Genomic DNA, 17,438 nt, shown 5'->3' on the forward strand with positions numbered 1-17,438 from the left:
CACGTGTCCTAAACGGTGGGTTTTTCGGTGTTCGTTTGCGAAAGACATATGTGGCAGAAAGCCCATCAAAGAGGCTTTCCTCGCTTTACCGGTGGCCCTGATACCACAGACCCTTTGATGCATAAAATATATAAAGTGATCATTCCATGGGCCGCGCTGGAAGCATCGGGACGGCAGGGCCACGCGAGCAGCAGAAACCCAAGTTCAGCGGAAGCCGGGGCTGAAAACTCACACAGCCGGTCCCCCCGGCCGGACAGGCCTTCCTTTCCCCGTCCACCCTGAAGCCCACCCCGCCCCCATCTGCGACACAATGCAGCTCAGCTTTCCTCTCTGAACAAAAGTTTCAGCTCTTCCCAGGACGGGAAAGACATTGCAAGGTCTTATCTCAGACCAATGGGCACACCACTGCAAACATCGTGGCGCTCGGCTACCCGCAGACTCCCTCTCTGTGGTCAGTCTTCCCAGCTGCCCTATCTGTTACTGTCTGATTAGTTCTGCTAAGGAGCCCCTCCCCTGCCAGCTTTCGGTGCCATCTGTTCCATGCAACATGGCTGCTGCCCAGCAACCCAACACTGCCCTCCTACCTGGCACCCGGCTACCATCCTTACCCCAAAGTGCTAACACAGGTTCTCACTGCTGGCAGAGTCAGGATTTCATTACTACTACTTTGACAAGAGCAGGGTTGCTTGTAATTTCTCTTTTATCCCGATTTTGATTGTACAACTACCTCCCACTGATTCCGTTTGCTTCAGTTTTGTTGCTCACAGATTTACTCTCCACATTAATCTCCCTCTGGCATGTTACTGCATCTGTTCCCTTTTTTATTATTAATTTTCAAATTCCCACCATTTTTGACAAAAAGGAGGTAATCTACACTCTGTTTCTGCCCATTTCATTTTCTTTAATTTGGAAGATAAGTACGAGAGCATGCCAGAGAAGTTAATTCTCCGTTAACAGTTTATTTGCTGGCATGCCCCAGCCTTTGTATACGAAACACAGACAGGAATAAATGTTGACCGAATGACAACAACAGAGCCTCCACCATCCCTGAATTTAATGAAAAGCAAACATATGAAACAGCATCTAAAAAGTTTATTAGTTCCCCGAGTTGTCTCATGCTGTCGTTCTTTCTTCCACTTTTAACAGAGAATTAATTTCTTTGTGCAAATCAGTCTGGGTGCAGGGTGTGGGCTTCTCTGTGGTTCTGACATGGGTCTGTTTCCACTGTCGGTGACCTTTATTAACCCTTAATACAATTATCGTCTTTCCTCAACCCGGACACTGTTGACTAATTCAATAGCGAGTGATTCTGAACAAATGCCTTATTTCAGAGATAGCTGAAGAGTTGGGAACTGCCATCTGAGCAACAAAGCAGAGCTGCTTCCATGGATCTTGTTTGACAAACAGTTAATATCAGGAATGGCAAGTGGTTTTCCTCTAAAGACAAAGAGGGCCACTTAAGACTTAGAGAATCGCAAGTCCCATATTTAACAATAGACTCCCTTTGTGTCCCTCATTTGCCAACATCTCCCTGCCAAAAAGGACTTGATAATTGATCATGCCTCCATGGCCCTAAAGTTTTCTAGACTGAGCACTGCATTGTGACTGCTGTTTATTTTCTATGAATTCGTATAATAATAGGATCATAGCACAGGAGTCCCTCAGTAGATGAGCAACATCTCATTTACAGAAACCTGAATGAGTTTTGGTGAATTTCATTCTCATATGTATCCTCATAAAATCACGATTAAGATATGTAGGAAATAAAGTACAGGAGGAGATTTTCCCCCAAGGAGACAGAAGATCATCAGAAACAATTAGGACTAGTGTCAAGATCAAGTGATGCCCAGCCTGGTGAGCCACACCTTTGGTTCAGCCTTGAGAAAACCAGCATATCTCCAATACTGCTCAAGCCACGTTTAATACCTCATCTCGAACACCCCCAACCTTTGTATACATTTCAATAGTGACCTGTTACTTTATCTTACATACTTCTTTTGTTGGTATAGTTATATTTATAATAAGTACTCCTTCAACACAGGGTCCCTTCTTTTAGTAAATCTCCTGGTCAGAAATAGGTTATGGAGGTAGACACAATGCAGGTGTCGGAAGGATGCATTACTTAGACATTGGTACCCTAGAGGGAGGAATCCTTTTGGGTACCGTGCCTGTTTCTCATTCCCAACCCCACCTTCCCCATCGCCGGTCAGGGAGATGCTCAGCCCTCCCATAGGTGACCTATGCCAGCTGGGAGAGGTTGCTCAGAGTCAAGGTGGAGCCGTCTTCTCCCCAACTGGACACTGGCTTTGCAGGTAGCTTCCAAATGCTTCTGACCCATTCGGTGCCCACTCTGAGTTCCTGGGGAACTGTATTCCCTTCTCAGCCAATCTAACAGAGTAGTAGCTTAATACGAATGTGTTTACTGGAATTGGGCCGTGGTCCCCCAGGGACATTGTCCAAGATGGGCACTGAGGAGACTGGAGGGTCTCCAAGCCTCTTCTTTTTTCAGATTCCTTAAAATCATCTCTGGTTCCAGGACATATCAATCAATGGCTTGCTGTCTAATCCACTTGCAGGTATCAGGGAAACATTAAACAACAACTGAGTAGTGCCCAATAACTGGTCTCACCGATTAGAAAGAGGTGTTTAAGGAGAAAGTAAACATCATTACACTGATGATTTTTTTCATACTTCTTTCACCTTAAATTCATATTGGAGACTGGAGCTTTCTTTTAGAAAAATATACCTACTTCGGACTGCTAAGATAGCAATTCTATGTTTTGGGGTTTTTTTCTCCTGTTTTTATGAACTTGATGCTCATTGTCGTTGAGTCAGGCAAGTGGTGTGGGCAATACGCTCTCGTTTCCTCTGGGCTCCTTCAGAAAATGAGTTGGCTGCGGCCACCACCATGCTCCAGGCTGTGGGCCTGGGCGGCAGGGGAGACAGTGCATCCCCAGCGTAGATGTTCATCGCACACACATTTGGGCCTCGCAGAGCTGGAAGGAGTGAGCCAGGGAACATTAAGCAGAGCCTGAGGAGACACAGTCCTGGCAGCCTGTGACTCTAACCTCCCGCCCCGGGCCACCCAGAGACCTGGGTTCCTAGCCCATCAGACAGGCGGGGGAGAGCGGGCTCGGGCAACGTGGTGTCCATCAGAGCAAAATAAAATGCCTTCTCCCTCCTGGCTCCCCGACAGCCTGTTCCCTCTGATTTGGGGTAAGGCAAGGAAAAGAGGGCACAGTTTAAAACGGTACCAAGGCCATCTATTTTGAGACTTGAAGATGCTGGTTGCACATATATCCATTTAAAATTATTTTTGAATGTTCTCTGCTTAATTTATTCATGAGAGGAGAGCAAGAAAAAAACATGAGTTTAACTTTTAAAGGGAACTTTAGACTAAAAATTCTTCAATACCCTCGGAAGGAAAAAAGAGATCAAGTTCCCTGTTGTTGTAGGAGGAATACATGCCCGTGTATACTATCTCCTGCAAGGGAAGAAAGATTGGAAGTATGGTCTTTTTTTAATTTATATATTTTTAAATTTATTTTTATTGTTGACAGTTTTACAGATGTCCCCCTTCTGACTTATGCTAGTTGTCACCTGAAGATGAGTGCATTTCCTTCTTAATTTTCCCTGCAATAAAGAGAAGCAAATTTATTCAACATTTTCAGAGAACCTGCTAGACTTTGCCTGATGCCAACGTGGTGGTGGAGACGCGGAGATAAAGAGGCTTGTTTCCTGGCCCATGAGCTGAGATTCTACAGCCATAGAAGAATTTCTGTTTAGCTTTGGAGTATGTTTTGTGCTCATTTGTGAATATGAGTTGTGAGCACCAGTTCTGGAGTCCGATGGACCCAGGTCTGACCCTGCCCCCTCTACGCTCTCATTTCTCATTCTGGGCCACGTGACTTCATGCCTCACCTCCCTGTGACTCAGTTTCCTTGAACTTGCTGGAGGGATTGAGAAGGCAGGGTGTCTCAAACGTCTCATGTAAAATATCTTTTTTAAAATATTTCTGATCCTCGGCAAATCATTAGTTTCATAAAATAAAATAAAAATAATACTGTCATAGCTATGTATGGTACCAGATGGGTACTACGCTTATCGAGGTGACCACTTTGTAAGTTATATAAATGTCTAATCGCTAGGTTGTACGCTAATATAATATTTGACTATTTGTTGAAATTAATATAATATTGTATTATATTTCAACTGTAGTCAGAAAATAAATTTTAGAAAACTAAACTACTGGAAAAAATTTAAAAGATACCCAATATAGCCCACTGATCATGTAACTTGGCTACTGTGGCAGCTTAAAATTGATATAAGAGTTTCCAAATACTCTCACTTTTTGTACTTGTCTTGCTGCAGGCAGGTAACACACAGCCCAGTCCCCGGCACGTGCTGGTCGTTCATTTATTCACCCTTTCATCTCTCTTTTCTATATTCTGAGGATTCTCTAAGTAAAACCACAAAGCAGCCCTGTGAAGAGCTGACCATGCCCCTTGGACTACAACGTGTTGACGAGGGAGAACATCACTCTCAAACCCCTAGGAGCAGAGATGTGATCTTTCCCCTCCTTCCTTTTCAAGCTGCTTTATTTCCCCAGGATCCCTGTCACCCTTCCCCCGGTAAGAGCACCTCCCCTTACTCCCGGGGTTCTGCGGAGGCTGCCAGCCGCAGCACCCAAAAAGGTGTGTGTGCAGGTGACTCGGTTGTGACGTCTGAACTGAAGGTTTTGCAATTGGAAGTGAAGCCACATCCTTACAGTCTGAAATCAGGGCCTGTCCTTTGTCCTCAGTTCAGGCTGAAGGATGTGACTCCACGACATGGAAGAGCCTGAAGGGGCCAGCATTCCAGCAGAGGCGAGCCCTGCAGATGACAGTTAGAGGGTGAGGGGAAACAGGCGCTGCCTGGAGTCCCTGGTCCAAGCAACCCTCAGGCCAGCTGCACCTGAATTTTACATGGTCCAGTTACCAAGCAAATCAATCCCCTGTTTTGGGGTTTCTATGACCTCATAGAAGAGTCCGTACTCACACTGGTAGTCTGAGAGGTCAAACAACTACATTCCAGAGAGCAGTTCCAATAGTGATCATGTAGAAGCTGAATGCTCTGGGCTGCTCTGATTAAGAAGCCTTGGTCACCTCTCCCCGAGGAAGCCACCATTGTAATGGGACACCTGGAGACTTCTCTTTTGTACCCTATCTCACTTTCCAAAAGATACAAATACTGTATTCAGGTCGCGCTCTCTCTAGGTTGTAGGTCAGATCTTCCCATGTGGCTCTCAAAAGTAGGTCAGAGCATAACACCATATCATGGACCCCGCTTAGATTCCTGCTCCGAGAAATTCTTTGAAGTTCATTATCGAAAACATTAAGTTAAAGGGGAAATAAAAAGTTTACAGGGAGCCCCGTGGCTAGAAGCTGGAGCCTACAGGTTTCGTGGCGGGTCAGTTTCCCTTCAGCATGTCATACAATACAATTTCTAAATTCTCTGGAAAACAAACAGGCATCCTGTAGGAATCTCCCCATCAGATCTGAGAAAAAGACGCAGATTCAAAGGGGGGGGTGTCGATACCTGTATACTGGGTATGTGGAAGAGTGTCTGCCTCAGTCAGTAGTTAATAACAATCGCAGACATTCAGAAATGGTTGTTTTAAATGTCACATCATAAAGTAATTGGCCCACACATATGTAAATAGTAGTCTTGTGAGAGGTATTTAAATCCTGTAGCTCTTCAAAGATCTTTGAACATGACAAAAACAACTACGAACAAATTTCCACTTTTTAAGTAAAGTGTCTCTTTCCTCTTGGGTAAAATGAAGTGAAGTGAAGAATGGCGGTTGCATTATAATACGTGAAATGACTAAGGCAAGTGATGAGCCAGAGGACAGTCCCTTAGGCAAAGCCCAAGCCAAGGCTGAGGTTCACGGCCTGCGTTTATACTGGTGCGTGAGAGCGCAGCCAGCACTTATTTCTATGGTAAGTTTATGTGACTGCTTTTCTCAGTTGTGTTTTGGGGACCAATTGCATTAGCCCATTTCCCTACTAATTCACCCAGAATTACAGCCTGATGGAAGATGCTATAGGCTGTGTAGGCAAAACCTGCTTCCATAACGTATCAGCTGTGTGACCTTAGATAAATCACTTTAGTTCTGTGGCTTAGATGGATTAGATGTAAAACAGGGAATATATAGTCTGTTACTGTTTTTTAAAGATCTACTGCACATAGCATGATACCAGGCAGACCCCAAGATGAATATATTCTTAACCTCAGACACAGATGCATTTAGATATTTAAACGATAGACTGTATGTATTTAACTTACTCTCATGTATGCATGTGCACCTCCCAGATGCCATTTTCCCCTTTGGAATTTCTCATGGAATGCCCTTCATTCCCATTTTCCTGTATCCCAGTGCTACCAAGGTCAGTAAAAAGTTATCTGTCCCTCTATCCCTGTAATACTTTATCTGGAATCTCCCTTCTGGATCTCATAATTTATCTTACTAATATCTTAATAAGATATTAGTAATATCTTACTAATATTTTACTAGGCTTTGAATGGTCACAAACTCACAATATATTAACCATTCCTATAAAAATGACCTGCTGAGCTCCAACTCTTTGCAAAGCACTGAGCTGGGTGTTCTGAGAAATATAATACTAATAAGACCTCTCCCCACCTTGAAGAATAGGACATTCCAGAAGGGTACTACATAAAAAACTGCAGAATATTCATTCATTCCTTCACTCATTCATTGATTCATTCATTCATTCACTATGTAGTAAGTGCCTTCAGCTCTACATGGGCAGGAGGGCTCAGAGGGCCACGTGCCTGCTCCCTCTGGCAGGGCCATGGGGAGGCCTACGATGGAAAAGTCAGGACTCAGGGAGCCCTGGAAAAGAAGGTAAGATTACAACAGGGCTAGAGAAGGTTGAAGGGCTATTCTCGGGGTAGGGAACAGTACAGGGGAGGAAAGTCCACAGCTCAAGGGGGCTGCATCTGCTTAAGTTTGGCTGGAAGTCAGCGTGCGAGAAGATGACATTGATGGCAAGGAAATAAAACCAGAAGCTGGGGCCCTTCGGGGAAGCCGCACTGCTGAGTGGTCTGGACCTTCTGTAACAGTCAGCATGGACCGTGGGAGGTTCTGAGAGCAGGTGACAGGGTCCGGGCAGGGCTGACGGATACTCACTTGGCAGTGGTTGGCAAGAGAGACTGGAAGGATGTTAAGAGACTGTTTTCATAACCTCGTGGAGGTCAACCTAAATGATGACGAATGTAAATGGTGGGTATGAAGACATGTCTATGAAATCTCCCTGAAGATCAAACTAAGGAAACATCTTAAACAAAGGATACTCCAGGCAATTTAAATGCCTGACGTCTGCAAACGGGAACTGAATAATGCACGGTCTTAAATCATTGCTGGAATCATTGACTATCAGAGCTAAAGGAAACTTAGAAATCATGTAGTAGGACCTCATTTTATAGGTAGGTAAGCAGGTTCAAAGAATGAAGTAATTTGTCAAAAGTTGCAAAGATAGTGACTGCCTGGGGGAGACACTGAAACTCGGTGTCCTCAGTCCTAGGATACCTGGGGGCCTGCCCTAAGAAAAGTGTATGGTTTCTGGGTGCTTTCACTCCTCTTCTGGCTACAGCTAGTATCTTTCTGTGAAAGCATCCCGAGCTAGGCCTCTAGTCATGACCTTTCTGCTCCCACGACACCTGGCCTGGACATCTCCACCTGAGTTCCAGAATAAAACGTGTTATTTTCCTCTGTGCTTCCCTAGTTGGATTAATGCACCATCCAGTTAACACAGGCTAGAAACTTTGGAGTCACCTTTAATTCTGGCCTCTCTCATTCACTACCCCAAGTGCCTCTGGAAGGTGCTATTTCCTTTCCATTTTACTGGCACCATCACAGCCCAGGACTAGGATGGTGCTTATATTCTAAGCGGGTCCCTGCCAATCATCTCTTCCTCAACCAACCTATTTTCACGGTGCCTTTTAATTGCCCTTTGAAATACACATTTGAACCCATCATAGTTCAAGCTCCCTTGAATTCCTGACTTAAACAGCATCCTGAGGGTTTGTAAACTTTTCCTGTAAAGGAAATAGTAAATACTTTAGGCTTTGAGGACCATACTCAATTCTGCCACGGTAGTGCCACACATAACAACATAAAAGATAATGGAGGCGGTGCCCAGTAAAACTTTATTTATGGGTGTATAATTCTTATGTCACAAAATATTCTTTTTCTTTCTCCCCACTTAAAAGTAGAAAAGCCATTCTTAGCTCAGGGATCATACGAAAACAGACGATGGGCCAGATTTAGGCTGTGGTTGCAGACTCTGTCCTAACTGGTCTTTCTGTCTCCTCCATAATTCTCCAAGTTTACTCTCTACACTGCTCTCTGAGTAAGGATCCCAATTCCAAAAGCTGATCGTGTTGGAAGCCCTGCTTGAAATATCAGAGTAACCATTACTCTCAGAATAGCCAAAACCCCCGAACATGGCCCACAAAGCATTTCCTCTGGTCCCTGACCCCCTTTCCAGGCTCATCTCTTGCCAGACACCTAACCTGGTTGCAGAGTTTAGGCTCTCTCCCATCTTTGTCTTTGCATATGTTGTTCCCTTGAGAACTCCTATTCATAAACTCATCAATCAACATAATGATCAAACGTCTCCTCCTCCAGGAAGTTTTCCTGGCTGTCACCTGACTGCACTTCAAATGCAGAATGAGCCAATTCTTGCTGTGAGCTCCCGTGGCAATCTATACCTACTTATCTGTCTATCATCTATCTATATCCTTAATAGAGTGTGAGCAACATAAGGGTAAGACCCGAGTCTTTTTTTCTCTATGCCAAGGACCAAGCAATGTACTTAAAAGATAGTAGATGCTCAATAAATATTTGTTGAATAAGTGAATGTTATACGTACCAGTTGGGTCTTTCAATAAAAGTTGAATTTCTATTTTATTTAAGTCTAGTTAAACAATACAGGGCAATGCCAAAAAAGTGATAGATTATTTTCTGCTCAGATTGATCTACCGATTTCTACTCCAGTTTTAAAGTTTTCTTTGCCTTGGAAGATCTGTATCCTTATTTCATTATTACTTTATCACATGGTTTTCATATTCAATTTTAAACTTTGTTTGGGATATGACATTCAAAATGTTTCAGTTAAGACTAAATGAAGAGCTACCTGTATGAGATTTCTTTCTTTCGGCTGGTATATACTGAAACACACACAGACAAAAACATGGCATTTCCCAGCCACACACTTGACTATACTGAATCAACAAAGAATTTGCTGAGGGAAAGCAAACTCTAAAAAAATCCCCAAAGTATATCAGAAATATTTAACCCTACAGCCAAGTCACATTTGCAGTGCAAAAGAGAGGTACACACAGTTCCTTACGCCTTTTATTGCCATCTCCCCATTCATGGATTTTATAAAATAGGGAAGTATAAAATGCTTACAAAAGAGTACTGCACTTGGAAAACAGGTAATTCAGTTTTCTTTCCTGTAAAACTGGGTTACATTTTTGTAACCTGGTGTAAATGAAGCTCGGGAGAAAAAAAGCTTTCTACGGAAGCCAGCAAAACCGTTTTTCTTAAGAACAAAAGAATTAGTTACAGCAACTGCCGAAAGTGGCCTAGTGGTATCTTAATATGCTCTCCTTGCAAGAAATCGATCTTGTCAGGCTGTACAAATTGATGCTGCGCAGGAGAGCTCTCCACGGACTCTGGCTTCAGAAATGAACTCAAGGAACAGGCGTTAATATTTATTTACCGAAGCTCAGCCCCGCGGAGGCATTAAAAGCTGTCTTAGTTCTGTGCTCAGCACACAAATGCTTGGTTCTCAATCGAAGTCTGACAGCAAAGAAAAACTGTTAACTGTCATGATGAAACTCAATTCCGAAGCTGCTGTGATTAAATAACCATAGGAACTACGTTAACATTACAGTCTCGGTTCCACGAGGACAGTGCTTTAAGTGGGCATTAAAAGAACAGTTATTATTCCGCAGTCCTGAGCAATTTTTTTTCTTATAAAAGTGTTTCATCTATTGGGATTTTTTCCCGGATATCACACACGTAGAAATGATGCAGTTTCTTTCCTCTCTCTCTCTCCTTCCCTCGCTTTTTCTTTCATTGTTTAAAAGGGAAGCTGGCAAACCATTTGGAATATTATCATAGCAAAATGTTTCTTAACAAAGTTTGATTTTAACACAACCAGAGGCATCTTAACACTAGCCTAAAACTTCGGAGGTTCACCAACCTCTAAGATATTTTTTTTCTCCAAATGCAGGCTGTTCAAGGGGTGTTTTGCTCCATCTGTTATCATACCGTGCTCAGAATTACATTCTCATATTTAATGTAAAAGGGATCAGTCCCCTTTCATCGTTTAAATTCGACATATTATTATGATTAGAAGACCAGTGATTTTCTAAATTATGAACCAAACCAACGATCATAAATTGACATGTGAATTTAGACAAAGCTCTCCCTAAAAGCTGAAAAACTCCAAAAACTGAACAAACCCAAAGGCTTGACCTGAAAATTAAAAAATTATACTAAGTGAGAAGAAACTACTTACAGGACAATGTGAAATACCTACAATCTTATTTCAAAATTTTTCTCTGCTGAATTTCTGTGTATACGTGTGTGTTTTCAATGTAGCAAATTATACGACGCCTGCTACCAGAAACACCTTATTGTAATTTCGGGCTGAGTTATACGTTTACTGAAGTTTAGTGACAGCGACGATCATGTCACAACACCTCAGGACAGGAGCAATGCGATGTGAGCCCACGCTGGTGTGAGCCTGGTTCTGATGGTTTAAACGTGAACAGTGCCAATTCCATCTCAAAATCTGACACCTCCTTGGGACGCAGGTTCCTTATTCTGTATCAGTTCCATCTCCATTGGCATCTCAGGGTGTCTTTTATTTTGTCCCTTTACCACTGACAGCCTCTGATAATTTTCCTAAATGTACTCCTCAGACCCTTCCGTTCAACATTTTTATTAGACACGGGGTTAACAAGAGAGGTGGTGGTGGGAGAAATACGTGACTCCGCTCATCCTGACGGAGAGCCGCCTGAATGTTTGAGCATCGTGGATGAAAGGTTTTGTGATGTATCAGTAATTCCCCGCCACACGCCTCACTCACATGTCTGGGTGTTTTGCTTACCGCATCTCCGCTTCCCCTAATCTGCCTGAACGCTGGGTGTGAACCGAATGACTAAGGCTACGACTCTGACAACTGTCTGCAAGCCTGTGGCAAAAATCGGCGGAGTGAAATGGGGGGTGCGGCGCCCCAGGGGACTGGGGGTACCTGGTGAGGTGCAGTTGGTGCTCAGTTTCGCCCAGCAGCTCTGTCAGCTTCAGGAGCTCCTCTCTGGCCCCGGCTGCCTTCTGCTGCTCCTGTTCCAAGTGCTGCCTGTTTTCCCTCAGTTCTAGCGTCAGTTTCTCGATTTCCTTAGGTAGAGAGGGGAGGCAAAAAAGCATCCATATAAATGAAATGCATGCACCTGAATTCAGAATTGCCTCATTTTTGTTTTTGCCATGAATTGGAATGTGATAAGCGATTATTAGGAAATTTAGGCTAGCTTCCATTTTATGACAAAGGGAATTAACAAAGCCAAAAATGCACATTAGTGAGGGTTGGTTTTTTTTCTTTTGGATCGTAAGATGAAGTCTCATTTTACAAATGAAATGATTAAATGAGTGTAGTCAAAATGGATAATCTGTACTTTCATTCTAAGGCTCAGTCCCTTTAAAAATAATATGAACCTAAAATGCCACTGGCTTTAAAATATAACATTTTTGTTTTGTAAGATTACATCAGACACATGCCATGATTTACATCAAATACGTGGCTCTCTTCTGAAAGATATATTATGGTTTCATTTGGATATTTTGAAAACCAAATTAAAGGGTAATAGAATTTAGGAAATTATATAAATTATATAATTTAGGAAATCTTTAGAAAAATGTGAGGTATAAAAGAAGGTATCATGGTGATGCTCAATATTATTTAGAAAAAAATACAGCATGAGAACCTTTAAGCATTTAGAGGGTATAAGATTTCTGAGCTAAAATAGTACATTCAAATTGTATTATAGAAAGGCAACAACGAAAGCACTCTCAGATTAATAAATATGGCATCAAAAATGTGTGAAAATTTATGTTAATTTCTTGGTCTTAGGATGAAACCATCTTTATCTTGCTGAAATTCAAATATTTCAAAGCAAAAATGCCTTACATAGAACATAGTTTTAAAAAATTTCTACGTTAAAGTAGAAATATTTATTTGCTATAGAACACCTGTAAAAATTTTTTAAAGAGATAAATATTCATACTTTTAAAACAAGAAAAACCAAAAAAGGGAAGTAAAAGGGTAGGAACATTTTTAAATTCTGCACAAAGCAAGGAGCAGTTTTAGCACAAAAAATGCAATCCCCTTTCAGATAACAAAATTAGGCCTAGGTAGATTGGTTTAAACTTAGTATTTAAGTTACATTTCGTATTTCCTCATGTCATTGTTCAGTATTCTGAACAATTTTCAACTATATTTAATACATCAACCAAGAAAAACTAAATAGTCCTTTCTTTAACATGTATTACACCGTAAATATTCAGTTTATCCCCATCAAAACCACATATTACCAACAATAAATAAAACAACTTATTACAAGTTTTCAAATATTGTTTTAATTTTAAAAAGCTATGTAATAATGAGTATCTAACTTTCATTTGGTGTAGATTTTCTATATCTTTCAGATTAGAATACTAATAAAACTTATTTGTTTCTTTAAAATATTTTAGTGTTAGTTATACCAATTATTTGATCTCATAATTAAATATAATTAGAGAGATGAAAAAACATAACAAAAATCTATTTAGTTTTATTTGTCTAACATTTGTGAAATAAACAAATCAAATAAGTACAGAATTTAAATTATATATTGACTTTAAAACTTTAAAAATTCATTCATTAATTTTTTTTTTACACAGTGCTATATGTGTACTATGTTGGACTCAAAACAGTTTCCATCTCTACACCCAGGAGTTAACAATTTAGTTGGGTAAATGAGACACACAAAAGGACTATTAAACTACAAAGCATATAAAAAAACAACAACAGAATGTTAGAGAAAATCTGTGCTTTAAAAGGCCAATTAGAAATGTATTAGCCTGGGCAAGAAAGTGGCGAAGAAGGTAAGGGCACACAAACTCAGAATGATAGATAGACCACATTATGAAAGGTCTCGAATTCTAGATGAACAAAACTACATTTTTCTTATATATAACACAGGGATATTAATGGTTTAAACAAGTATGCAATATGAGAGATGCTGAACTTTAAAAATAACACACAACCTCTGGATCAATGTGTATGACTGATTTAAGATGGCAGAGACTGCCAGCAGGGAGATCAGACAGACAGTTGCAGTATTCCAGACATGAGGAGCAGAGACACATTAAAATGTATATATTAAAACAGAAATATAGCCCTGGCCGGCTTGGCTCAGTGGGTAGAGCATCCACCTGTGGGCTCAGGGTCCCAGGTTCAATTCCAGCCAAGGGCATATACCTGGGTTGCAGGCTCCATCCCTGGCCTTGGTCAGGGCTCGTGCAGGAGGCAACCAGTTGATGTGTCTCTCTCACATCGATGTTTCTCTCTCTCACTCTCTCTCTCTCCCCCTTCCACTCTCTCTGAAAAAGCAATGAAAAAATTATATCCTCAGGTAAGGATTAAAAAAACAAATAAACAAAAAACCCCAGAAATATAAAGAGAATTTGTGAGTATATGGAAATAACAGGAGAGCTATCAGGAGACATCAAAGATGACTCCAGAATTCTGAATAACCTTACATTGATAATTAGGTTTTAAGTATAAATCATCTGGCTTCTTAATCTCATGTAATAAAAGCTCAGAGTCCGCAGGGGAAGGCAGTCAAACACAGAGATTAAGAGGACAGGCCCAAGAGTCATCACAAATCGGGGTTTCAGACACAGCCCTGGTACTTTCCAGCTCTGTGACCTTGGACAAGTTGCTCAGTTTCTTCAGTCTAAAATGGGAGTGATAACTGCAGCATGCTCCTAAAACTACTGTGAAGATTAAATGAGATGCTGAGCACCTAGCAAGTGTCTAGCACAAAGTAAGAGCTGAATTAAAGATGGCAGGTGTGATTATTATTACTGATTTCTCTTTCAAGAACAGCAAAGACATACACACACAAAAAGACTATTAAAATACAAAGCATATAAAAAAACAACAAATGAGTATTAGAGAAAATCTGTGACTAGAAGGCCAGATTAGAAATATATTAGCATGGGCAAGAAAGTGGGAAAGAAGGTACATAAACTCATGGAATGATACATTAGACCACATTATGAAAGATCTTGAGTTCTAGATTAATAAAACGATTTTTCTTACATATAATGAAGAGATACTAATAGTTTAAACAGCTATGTAATATGAGATAAATAGAAAAAATGACCTGCCTAAGGATATATGGTTATCAGTGTGGACTAAAAAGCTCTTGATTTAATTCAATCACATTTCCTCCATAAAGCACTATTTTGGTGAAGACTAAATAAAAGTTTATTATAATTTCCAAGTGCAAAAAGCATTTTTGTTAGGAAGATGGAAAATTACTGCCTGCTTTTGATTACCTGTGCCAGAGAAGGAGCTTATTGGTGCAGATCATCAAAGTCAACAAATAATCTAACCAGCTGGACCAGGGCTCAACACCTACTCCCCGAGTTAGGAAAATCTGCCATGGCACCAACTCCAACAGTTAGAAGAGGAATCTCTTGCCAGAAATGCCATGCTCCCACTGGCAGGATAACCCTTTGCCTCACCCAACTAGGTCAGGGCTGCTTCCCTGGCTGTAGATAGTGGCTCAGGGATGAAAGACCAGCAACAGTCATAGGCCACTTGTACGTTCCTCTTACAGTCCACTGCTAACTGGCAATGTCTACAATGCAGCTTGATGCGGGCACCTTTTGCCCAACTGGGCCAAGACAAATCCAGATAGCTTTACACTTTACCAAAAGACACACACACCTCAGGTCATGAACGGAACCGCCAGAAATACTAACAGGAGAACAGTAACAAGGACAGGATATGGAGAAAGGAGCACTCCTTACTGTTCATGTAGAATCTACACTGTAGGAAGTTTTTTCTTAATCATGGACATATGTATCTTTATTTTTATTATACATTAAATTTTCTTATCGAGGTAATGTGACTAATTTATGTCAAACAGTACTTAATTGCTCATAATAAAGATGGGCAGTGCCCATGTTCTACCCCTCACCCATCTCCAAGCCTAATCCTCAAAGGCACACACTACTTACTCTTCCAATATTTAGCTTCATATTTTTAAGTGACATGCTTATAATACTCTCTTGATTTTTGCAGTATTAGAAATTTTCTATTGACTTACTGTTAAAATAGGTAATGATTAACATCCCTTATATCACCTACCCAATATACCCACCTTGTCCTCCCATGTAACAATTTGGAGTAAATCATTAATCAGCAGTCCATTTACATAATAATGACTATGGAAATATTTTTCACTACGGAGACAAGCATCATTTTGCTTAAATTAATTTTCTTGTACAATATTTTATTATTTCTGGAATTAATTGCCTAGTTTTTAATAGTTTATTTTTCTAGGTAATTGACAACCCCCCCCCCATGATCAAATAGGTCTATCAAATACCCATCAATAATATTTTTGCAAATAATGAAATACATCAGATAAATTATCATTCCTTTTAACTTTTTCCCCTTGATATATCCTTCTTTGTACTGTATGTCTGGCCTGGTTGACCTCTGTATTGGGTCAACCCTTACCCATGCTCCTGTTAGAGTTCCCTGTCTTCTGGTTGTAAATCATTCTACTTTTAGGTTTACTCTCTCTTTTGTGGGAGTATATTCTCCAGATAACTTCCATGAGAAAGAGTACATGAATAAGACATTTTTAAAGTATCTATATGGCTGAAAATGCTGTTATTCTATGCATATACTTGATAGTTTCGCTAGGTATCAAAATATATGTTGAAATTAAATTTCATTCGGGATTTTTAAAAGGCTATTCCACTGCCTTCACGATTCTAATATCACAACTGAAAAGCCCTGTGCCATTCTGATTCCTAATGCTTGGTCTATGATTTGGGGGGGGGGGGGGGGGGGTTGTTTCAGAATGCTCTCATAATCACTTTTTTCCCTGGCATTTTGAAATTTTACAATGTTGGACCTTGTAATGGGCCTTTTTCTCATGCGTTGTGCTGTGTGGGCTCTTTTAAATCTGGAGGTTTGTTTTCGGTAGTTTCGGGAAGTTACCTTGTATTATTACATAAAAATATTTTGATGCGACCCATTTCAATATTTTATTGGTTTTTGGCTTTGATGGATTGATCACCTAATTTTCTTATATTTTCTATCTCTTCATCTTGGAAGATTCCCTTGAGTTCCTCTTCCAAAACTTCTACTGAATTTAAGAAAAGAATTCTATCACACTTTTCATTTCCATGAGCTATTTCTTGTTTTCATTGTTTTACATAGCATGCTATATTTATCTTATTGATATAATCTCTTATCTATTAGAATATTATAGTATTTTAAATGGTCTTCTCTGCTCATTACAAATTGTCTGTTTCCTTTTCTCTGTGTGTCTGTTTTAGACACTCTATAATGTTAAAGGCTTTCTTTAAATACATAGTGGTACTTGTCTGTTCTTTCATATTTTAGATAAAGTAGTTAACAAAAGTTTGGAGGTCATGGTTTTTTGGTAATATGGTCATTTAGATTACTGTTCAGCAAATATTCACTTCTATCTCCCTTCCACTGGGAGTGGAATGCACTCTCTCCCCCCAGTGACTTTGGGCTTGGCCACTTCATTTCACTTGGCCAGTGGAATTTTCATGACTATAGTGGAAGCAGAAGTCATAAATATGTTTATGTGGTTTGGCCCTGCTTTTGTATTCTGGTGATTCTCCATGAGAAAAGCGTGCCCTGGATAGCTGCTGCCCCTTTTGCCTGGATCACAGAATAAATACATGTGGAGCAAAAAACCTAAACCGTAGCCCAGACAACCCACAACCTGAAGCAAAGCCAACCATCAAATGCAGCATAAATCAGCCAAATCTCAGTTGACCAGGAGATTCATAAACATGAGCATAAATGACCGTTACTATAAGCCATGAGTTTTTTCAATATAAAATAATCAACAATCTCCATTAAAGAAATAGGAGTGTTACAATTGTCTATCACCTTAAAATTTCATTTCATCTTTGAAACAACTGCATGAAGTACATAGGACAGTTATTCCCATTTATACAAAAAAGAAATTGAGGGCCAAAGACATTGAATGATTGTCCAAAGAAGTAAATCTAAGCCTTGAGCCAGATCTGACAT

The 17,438-nt window shown here is 40.5% G+C and overlaps 1 protein-coding gene across 6 annotated transcripts in view; it reads right to left on the bottom strand.

Moving 5' to 3' along the window:
- Positions 1 to 17,438, bottom strand: part of SDCCAG8 (SHH signaling and ciliogenesis regulator SDCCAG8) — a 157,210-nt gene that overhangs the window by 73,841 nt on the left and 65,931 nt on the right. For all 6 annotated transcript variants that reach the window (XR_013997863.1, XM_081123963.1, XM_081123961.1 and 3 more), the window contains one exon: positions 11,337 to 11,479. Coding sequence is in view for 5 of the 6 variants with exons in the window: in XM_081123963.1 (XP_080980089.1) it covers positions 11,337 to 11,479 (143 nt within the window). In the remaining variant the exon portion in view is untranslated. The remainder of the gene's footprint in view (positions 1 to 11,336; positions 11,480 to 17,438) is intronic.

This window comes from Miniopterus schreibersii (assembly GCF_964146895.1).
Source record: "Miniopterus schreibersii genome assembly, chromosome: 21".
Classification (NCBI taxonomy): Eukaryota; Metazoa; Chordata; class Mammalia; order Chiroptera; family Miniopteridae; genus Miniopterus; species Miniopterus schreibersii.